Genomic DNA, 9,912 nt, shown 5'->3' on the forward strand with positions numbered 1-9,912 from the left:
GACAGTTTTAGTACTGTCTCTAGCTAACCACTGTTGGGGGTCTTGCCTAATCAACTGCTGGTAACCGAAAGGATGCCTATTCACTCTGGGTTTAGAGGGCTTTTTGTAGACCTCATAAATGTGTGGAATCCTTTGGTAAGACTGTTTTTCCTTGCCTTTTCTGAACTGATTGGCAGGAGGTGCATCAGTAACCTGAACATCTCTTTTGACAGATGTTTGGTTCAGCTGTTTTGTGACAGCTGTTTGAACTGGCACAAACAGTGGTTGTTTCTTTGTGAACTTGACAGATGGTGATGATGCTGATGAACTCAAGGATGTTTTAGCCATGTACTCATTCTTCTTTTCATTGAAGTTTTTGAGATACACACATGCCTGAGTTTTATGGTTTGTTTTACCAGAAACACTGCAACTTTCAGCAGAAGTAGTGACACTTGTTTTGGTTAAGTCAAAAGCTTTTAAATGGAAACAATCTTTTGTTAGATGGTTTCTCTTCTCACAGAATTCACAAAACAAGTTATCAATTTTCTCTTTCTTCTTCCTCTTTTCAGACTCCTTTGTAGCAGAGGTTTTAACCACTGCTGGAATGTCCTTAAGAGGAATGACTTTAGCTTTTGGAGCCTTAACACCATCTGTTGATGTAAAGTCCATTGGCTTGAAGTTTTCAAGGATATCACACTCATCAGACCATTTTGGTTTGAATTGATGATTTTCAATCTCCTCAAATGCAGAGGGACCCATTGGTCTGTCAAGTGTGATTTTGTTACCAAGTTTGTCAGTGATTTTCACTTCTTGGCCATCCTTGTTTGTGGGGATGAACACAGTAGTTACATCAGTGGTTGATACAGATTTTTCAAGAGCAATGTATTCATCATCATGTTTTCTATAACCAACCCCAAATTTTACATTGCTCTTTATCTGTTTCTCAAGCATAACCTCATACCCTTTGCATGATTCCACCCATTTTTCACAAGTAATTTGGGTGGATTCTAACTCCTTTTTGCAAACATGGTATTTTTCTACCATAGTTTGGAGTTGGGTTTTGGTTATGCTTTGCTCTTCTTTCAAACTGCTGATCTCTTTTTCTTTTTCAGTCAACTTGTTTTTAAGTTCTTTTAAAGATCTTTCAAATTTGACTTCATCAGTTAAGATTTTGTTCCTAAGGTTTTCATTCACCTCTTTGATGTTTGCAAAAGCAATAATGCAATTGTCAGAACACAGTTTTTCTAGAACTTGAGATGATACCTTGGCAGCAGCCATCATTGCACAATCACATTTAGGAATTTCTTCCTCATCAGCTCCCTCTTCTTTCTCACCAGCTTTTTCATCCTCTTTGTCTTCTTCAGACCATAGATCTGCAATTGGTTCAGTCAGGGTAACTGAACTTTCTCCCAGCAGTACTTCATCAGCCACAGCAGTAACCACTGCTTCAGTCACCTCTTCCACTGTTTCAACCTTCAGCTGTTCCTCCTCAGATTCATCCCCCTCCTGTATTGATTCTAATGCCATCAAACAAAACTCATTATGAGAAGGATCATTTGAAGCATATAGTGCAAAATTTTCATCATTAAGATTTTCAGGCATACTACTCCAGTCAACAAACTCTTGACTAAAGAAACTTTGTTGTTCAGGTTGTGTAACAACTGGAGCAGTAGTTTGAGGTGCGGATTGCACTTGTGCCTGGGGAGCAGGGGTTTGAACGTATTGGATCTGTGGAGCAGCTGTTTGGACATAATGTACTGGCATAGGGGCAACAGCATAGTGAGCAGTGTTCACATGTGCTGCTGGGGTATATTGGGCATAGTGCACAGTGTTTTGATTTTGAGGTCTAGTATTTGAACTAGGGTGAGTGACTATGGGACCAGTTGTTTGACTCCTACACTCCCTAGCAAAGTGTCCCAACCTATTACACTTGTAACACTTGTTTTTCGATTTATCCAACCCAACCCTTAGGTTCCCATGAAGACCTGGAAATTTTCTACCAGTTCTCTTATAAAACTTGCTAGTTCTAACACTTAGCAAGGCCAGTTGATGTAGGATGTCCATTTCCTCTAGGTCAGTGGGGTCGAAATGCTGTAAATCATTGAGTTCAAAGCTTAAATTGTCTGACATCTGGTTTTCATTTGCAGCGAATGCATAACCTGTAGGGTGAGGATCAGGGTTGTTAAAGTTTGCACCAGCAGTTATGTCAATCAAATGATCATAACCATGATCCTTACCACTACCACCAGATTCTTCTTGACCCAGAAGAGCAGTGTTACCGAATGAATAGTCATCAACGGTTTTCCCTGACTCTTGTAACTTCCTTTTCTGGTTCAACTCCCTTTCAAAGGTCAGGAGTCGACCATGGAGTTGGGTCAAGGTCAGATCCTTGAACTCAGGTGCAGTTCTGGTGACAATAGCTATTGTTTCCCATTTTTCTGGCAATGATCTGAGGAACCTGCTATTTTGTGTCGAGTTTGTAAACGTGACATTAACAAGCCTCAGTTCACTCATGAGACAACTGAAACGCTCAAATTGTTGAGTCAGTGATTCACCTTTAACATGACAAAATGTTTCGTACTGTTGGTTCAGGATTTCCCTATTGTTTTCTATGACCTCTTCGGTACCTCCAAACTGTTCCTTAAGTGCGTCCCACAACTCTTTGGCACTGTTACAATGTAACAGTCCAGCATATATTTCATTGGGGAGCGCTGATGCAACAATACTAAATGCTTTAGCATCCAGTTCAAATTTTTGAAAATCCGTTTCAGTGTAATTTTCAGTAGGTTTTGGTACAAAAATTTTTGCATCTTCAGCGCTTGGCACCGTAGGGACATGAGGACCAAAGATAACAGACTTCCAACAACCTGTGCTTTGTTGAGCGAGGATGTGACCCATCCTCCTCTGCTAGATGTTGTACTCATTTCTTTTTAGCATAGGTGGTTTAAAGAGTGAGCCAATGTTGTTTTTATCGTCCTGAGATTGTGACGTCATCTTGTTGTTTTACAGGTACTGAGAAATCAACTATTATGGTGATTTATCCTTACTCTGTTTTTCAACGACGAACAAACTATCAGTATCAACTTGTTTTGAGCTGAACTATTTACGTCAAAATGATTGTTAAATCAAATTTGACTGTTCTAGCTCTGATACCAATTGTTGGATCTGAGTTTCTTTATGATTGCACTTTTGTTTGTAAAATAAGATGAAAATGAATGAGTGTGCAGCGGAAAATAAGATGAACACAAACTTTGTATGCAATCAAACAAGAGTAATACTTTTAATCAAACATCTTTACACAATAGAACCGAATGATTGAATTTATTTCAATTTACGATTACAATTGATGATGTAAGAATGCAAACTCCCCCTAAGCCCGAGCTCAGTAGTTTGTACGTGCAAAGAAGACGAATGATGTGAAGAGCTAATAGAACAGTACAAAGTATTGTACTATTTATAAGCACTTGCAAACTACTGAGCATCTTAGCTGACATCACCATGAAAGTGACATCTAACCTCCTAACAAACTCTAACCTCTGATCTATACAAACACTGCTTATTGAACTACTGCTAATACATTCTATTACAAACAGACTTTAGAACAACTGCTGCAACCTTCTACTGCTGTGAACCCAGCAACACTTTGTCCGGATCAGCAGTGCTTGACTCAAGGCAGTAGATTGAATCAGCAGGACTTGAGTCTTCATCAGATCTTTGATTGAGCAGCAGTTATTTGGCAGCAGTTAGTAAGATCAGCAGATAGGAGGTCATCAGTTGTTGTAATCACTTTCAAGGGGAGAGATTTGTATATCAGCATCTGCTTATTCTGAATCCACGATGCTGTTGAGTTCAAAGTTTTGTTAACGCGTCTAGTTACCAGGTAAGTGTATAAAACAGTTCGATAGTTCAATAGTTCAATAATTTGAATTGATGTTGTTATTAACTCGATAACCGCAGATAGCTACAAGATGTATTTGCCCAACCCCAATGTCTCTATCAAAACATTGGTCATGCTTTAAGGAAATTAGTTCACGCTCGTCCTCCCCGATACGGTGTGAGGGTGCCAAACCTAATAGCGCTATCAACTAATAACCTCGTTGCCTCCCCGGCAACTATCGGTAGATGTAAGGGGTCTCATGTGATAGACAATGAGTGTAATAACAAACATCCCATTAACCTGACGTTCCTCCCCGGAACGTTACCCGATATCCCTCCCCGGGATGCATGCTTGGTAAAGAGTTGTGAACTCACCTTAGTTTTGCTCGGTAAGACCAATTACTTGTTTTAACAGTTGATCACAAACGTCCTAACATGGTATCGACATCAATCAATTATGAATGCACATACCCTAATCACATATCACGCAGTCTCATGCACATGTAACACACATATTATCTTACGTACTGTAACAGTTGACCTTGCAATGAGATCACCAACATACATCATAACATCACATAATGGGTGATTAAATCCATAAATATCAGTTTATGATTCATGACCATTAGTATAAATCCTAAATCGTAACCCTGGTGTGATCCTCATGGTTGTCCGCGGCCCATCCTAACTAGCCAAATCGAGTCATGCGCTAGCGGATGCAAAGTGGGCAGCCCAATATGCCAATCTATTACAAGTGTGTGCGTGGCCCCAAATTATTCATGTGTTTCTAAATAAGGCTTGGTGTGATCCAATAGGGTGTGGCGGCCCACACCTGGTGTACTGCCTAACAATAGTATACAGCCCAATTAAAAGTGTTATTGTATGCAATCCAATTAATATGCGACCTATTTATGTTTAACAAACACTTTTGTTTTTTCTTCTTTTATTTCCAATAGTTATTCCCCACCATTTACTCAATCAACAATTACAAGTCATGACCGACAATTCTAATAAATTTCAACTCATTAATATAGCAGCCACTTGTATCACATAACCGATCAACCAATTATTAAATCATGCGACTCATACCTAATTATTATATCCAATCATTAACCCTAGTTCCATGCATGAACAATTATATACGCTTAATCGATCCTAACAGTTTGTGTCCACCATTATTCGTCGAGATTTCTATTATTACATCACAGACTCTAATCGAATTACTTTTATAATACTCACTTATATGTAACAGTGGTTAAACCAAGTAGATGGATCGAATTAATGGCCCATCATATTATCGACATCAACTACCCCTATAAACACAAATAGTACATAACCAAAGAACCCGAATCAAGACAACAATATTCAGTAATCTATATGTCCTTGGTTCACAGAAATTAACATGTAGCAGTCCTTTATAATCCATGTAATAGCTAACATGTACCAGCACATATTCACAAATCTTGCATAAACAGTATAACCACTTTTATAACTATATGATGAGGGAACATACCGATCAAAGGTTATTGGTGAAGGAGGAGATTACGAGAGAGAAGGGGGGTAGACCTGCTGTCGTGCGTGATCTTGAGAGAGATAGAGTTTTTGTTTTGAGTTTTATGATAATTAGAATATGATACGTATACATAAAAGGTACTAGTTTGGGGCGGTTGTTCCTTTTTGACCGAACTACGCCTAAGCCCACACACTTGGACTTCCGCGACCAAAGGTAAAAGTGATGGGTTGGGCTCTAATCTAGTTGGGTTCTCTGTGTGCTTCAAAGATTTGGGATGCGGCCCAATTAAAACCACCATTTTAAATGAAAACACGAGGACGTTGCCCAATCATATACACGACACAGGATTCGGGCCCAATTTACACACTTACACACATTTACTCAAACACATAATACATTTAGCAATTATATTGCAGTCACAAGCGTTTACCAATTTTTATCGTCACGGGGAAACTACGAAAGTGAAATAACGAGAAACAAGATCACGTGACGAAGAGATACTGACCTTGAAAGTTAGGGTTGTCACATCATCCCCAACTTGAAAGAAATTTCGTCTCGAAATTTGAAAAGTAAGCACAGAGAAATGAAGTGAGAAATCAAGATTGTTGCGGACTTTCCTCAGGCGCCACATCTTTACGGACTTTCCTCAAGCGCCACATCATCCCCAACTTGATAAGGAATTTCGTCCCGAAATTCACCAGTAGTACTAGATTTAGATTGATCATTAGGAAAGTGTTGAGGATACTTAAGCTTCATCTGATCCTCACGCTCCCATGTGAACTCCGGTCCACGTCTTGAGTTCCAACGAACTCTCACAACCGGGATACGACTATGTTTACGCACCTTGACCTCTCAATCCATGATCTCAATAGGTTCCTCGACAAACTCCAATTTTTCGTCAATCTTGAGCTCTTGAAATGGCACAATCAGTGCTTCATCAGACAAGCACTTCTTTAATTACGAAACGTGAAAGACATCGTGAACATTACACAACTCAGCAGGTAACTCGAGCTTGTAGGCTACTTTACCGATCCGTTCCAGGATTTTGAATGGCCCAACGTAACGTGGATTAAGTTTGTCGCGCTTCCCAAAACGCACCACACCCTTCCAGGGTGAGACCTTCAACATGACACGATCATTAACTTCGAATTCCAAAGGTTTTATATGCTTGTCGGCGTAGCTTTTCTAACGATCATGCGCTGCCGCCATACGATTCCCTGATCTAAACAATCTTTTCTAAAGTTTCAAGGACAAGTTCCGGACCTGTAATCTGGCTGTCACCCACCTCAGACAACAAAGAGGAGAACGGCATTTCCGGCCGTACAAGGCTTCAAACGGAGCTGCCTGGATGCTAGTGTGGTAACTGTTGTTGTAGGAGAACTCGATCAACGACAGATGTTTCTCCCATCCCTTACCAAAATCAATCACACATACTCGCAGCATGTCTTCAAGTGTCTGGATGGTTCGCTCTCTCTGACCATCCGTCTGTGGGTGATATGCAGTACTAATGCCAAGACGTGAGACAAACGATTTATGCATCGACTGCCACAAATCAGAAATGAAACGCGGGTCACGGTCAGAGATAATAGAAGTCGGCGCTCCATGCCTAGAAACCACTTCCTTCAGATAAACAACAGCCAATTGAGAGAACTTATCCGTTTCCTTTATTGCTAGAAAATATGTTGATTTCGTGAGACGATCAATGATCACCCAGATGGTATCGTTTCCGTTTTGAGTTCTCGGTAAGCCAGTGACAAAATCCCTTGTTATCTGCTCCCATTTCCACATGGGTATTTCCGGTTGTTGCAGCAGGCCTGAGGGTTTTTGATACTCCACCTTGACTTCCGCATAGGTCAAACATTTCCTCACGTACGTTGCGATGTCAGCTTTCATCTTCAGCCACCAATACAAAACCTTGAGGTCCTGATACATCTTATCTGAACCTGGATGAACAGAGTATCGGGACTTGTGCACTTCGTCCATCACAAGACCCCCAAGTTTACCAAACAACGGAATCCATATCCGTTCCATGTAGTAGAGAATACCATCAGATCTCTTTTCAAGTCATTCTCCATGCCCCGTAAGTATTCAGCTTCATAGTTATCTTCCTTCAATGCTTCTGTCTGATCCGAACGAATCTGATCAGGAAGATTTGAGTGAATAGTGAGTTGCAATGCTCGTACACGCTTGGGTTTCGTCTCCTTTCGGCTAAGGGCATCAGCTACAACGTTAGCTTTACCGGGGTGATACTTGATGGCACAATCGTAGACATTCGTAGTTCTACCCAGCGACGCTTGGTACCGTACAGATAGTGCCTCCAGGTCTTGAACACGAAAACACAGCCCCCAATTCTAAATCGTGAGCTGTGTAATTCCTTTCATGAACCTTCAGCTGTTGAGAAGCATAAGCTATCACATTGTTGCGTTGCATCAGCATGCAACCAAGACCCTGAATGGAAGCATCACAACAAACCACAAAATCCTCGGTACCCTCAGTTAGAGATAAATCGGCGCACCGCAGAGTTTCTGTTTCAATAGTTAGAACGCATTCTCCTGCTTTGTTCCCCAAGAATATACCACGCCTTTCTGTGTCAATGAGGTCAGAGGTTGAGCGATCTTCAAGAAATCATTGATAAATCTTCGATAATACCCAGCGAGACCAAGAAAATGTCGCACCTCTGAAGGATTCTTTGGTGTCGCCCAATTCTTGACAGCATCAACCTTTGCAAGATCCACGTGTATTCCCAATTCATTAAAAATGTGCCCAAGGAAGTGTACCTCTCGAATCCCAAAGTCACACTTAGAAAACTTTGCATAGACTTGCTCCTTCCTCAGGAGTTCCAAAATAAGACGCAGGTGCCGCTCGTGGTCTTCCTTTCTCTTCGAGTAGATTAGAATGTCCTCAATAAACACAATAACAAAGTCGTCAAGGTACCGTTTGCATACTCGGTTCATTAGATCCATGAAAACTGCTGGCGCGTTCGTCAATCCAAACGGCATAACTAAAAATCCGTGGTGCCCATAACGCATTCGAAAAGCCGTCTTTGGGACATCCTCCTCTCTGACTCTCACCTGATGATATCCCGATCTTAAGTCAATCTTCGAATAAAAACTTGACCCTTGCAACTGGTCAAACAATTCGTCGATACATGGCAATGGGTAACGATTCTTGACTGTAACCTTGTTGAGTTCCCGATAGTCAATGCACATGCGAAAGGACCCGTCTTTCTTCTTTACAAACAACACTGTGGCTCCCCAAGGTGAAGAGCTGGGTCAGACAAAACCCCTATCCAAGATGATATGGAGCACGAGCAATCGGGGATACTCCTGGTGCAAGATCAATCTGAAATTCCACTTGGCGGTGAGGAGGTAGACCAGGAAGTTCCTCGGGAAATACATCAGGAAATTCACGAACAACTGGAAGGTCCTCGATCTTCCTTTCTTCAGGTTGTGAATCGGTGACACGAGCTAGAATGCAGGGTAGCCCTTTCGTAGGCACTTCTGCGCTTGCATAGCTAAGATGATACAAACCATCGCACCGCTGCGATGCCCATGAACCGATAATGACTCTCCACCAGGGAGAGAAATACGTACGATCTTTTCCTTACACAGAATCTCAGCTTGGTATTTAGACACCCAATCCATACCAAGCAATATATCAAAACTACCGAGGGTAACAGGAAGAAGGTCAATATCAAACACTTGACCCATGAGATATAGTTTGCACACAAAAAGAACATGCGAAGCTTCTATCGTTTTACCATCGGCTAATTCTACTACATGTTTAACCTCTAAAGGTGTTGGAGTTAACCCTAATCGCTGACTAAAATCTAGGGACATATAACTCCAATCGAAACCAGAATCAAATAACACATAAGCAATAAGATTGTTCACAGAAAACGTACCAGTCATGACATTGCCGTCATTTCTAGCACCACCAGCACCGATCGTGTATACTCTTCCACGAGCACCGTTTCCCCCATTGTTGTCGTTGTTGTTGTTCCTAGCATTGTTGTTGTTATTCTGGCGGCTGTTGTCATTGGCATTCTGATTCAGCTGAGGGCAATCCCGCTTGATGTGGCCCTCGTCCCCACACTAGAAACACCCCTTCTTAAAGCCCTGGTTCTGTTGGGGTTGCTGTCATTGTTGTCGTTGATGTTGCTGATTTTGTTGTTGCTGCTGCTTTGGTTGTGGGGCTCTACAGTCTTTGGCCTCATGGCCCACCTTGTCGCACCTACGGCAAGTCCGGACACACTGTCCAGAGTGATGATAGCCACACTTGTTGCACTGTGGCTTCTTTCCAACGTAAGGGCCCTGATTCTGATTGCTGCCCTAGCCTTGATTAATTGATGAGGACTGGCTGTGACTACGGTTGTTGCTGTTATCAGGCCTTTTCTGAGATTGACTGGCACTAGTTTCTTTGTCAGCGTCATTCCACTTGCGCTTGTTTTCACTGGCAGGTGTGGTAGCTGCAGCAGTAGAGGTAGTAGTAGAAACACGTGGCGGCAAGTTGCCATGTCCGACCTCTTGGTCAGTAATCTTATG

General features: G+C 41.7%; 1 protein-coding gene across 1 annotated transcript; it reads right to left on the minus strand.

The window, feature by feature from the left end:
• Positions 1 to 8,653: 8,653 nt before the first annotated feature.
• Positions 8,654 to 9,207, minus strand: LOC110875487. The gene is made up of 2 exons (XM_022123684.1): positions 8,962 to 9,207; positions 8,654 to 8,908 (listed from the first exon to the last, which is right to left on the minus strand). Exons 1-2 carry the CDS (start codon positions 9,205 to 9,207, stop codon positions 8,654 to 8,656), a joined length of 501 nt encoding a protein of 166 aa, XP_021979376.1.
• Between the last annotated feature and the right edge of the window lie 705 nt (positions 9,208 to 9,912).

Source organism: Helianthus annuus, chromosome 9 (assembly GCF_002127325.2).
Source record: "Helianthus annuus cultivar XRQ/B chromosome 9, HanXRQr2.0-SUNRISE, whole genome shotgun sequence".
In the NCBI taxonomy this organism is placed as follows: Eukaryota; Viridiplantae; Streptophyta; class Magnoliopsida; order Asterales; family Asteraceae; genus Helianthus; species Helianthus annuus.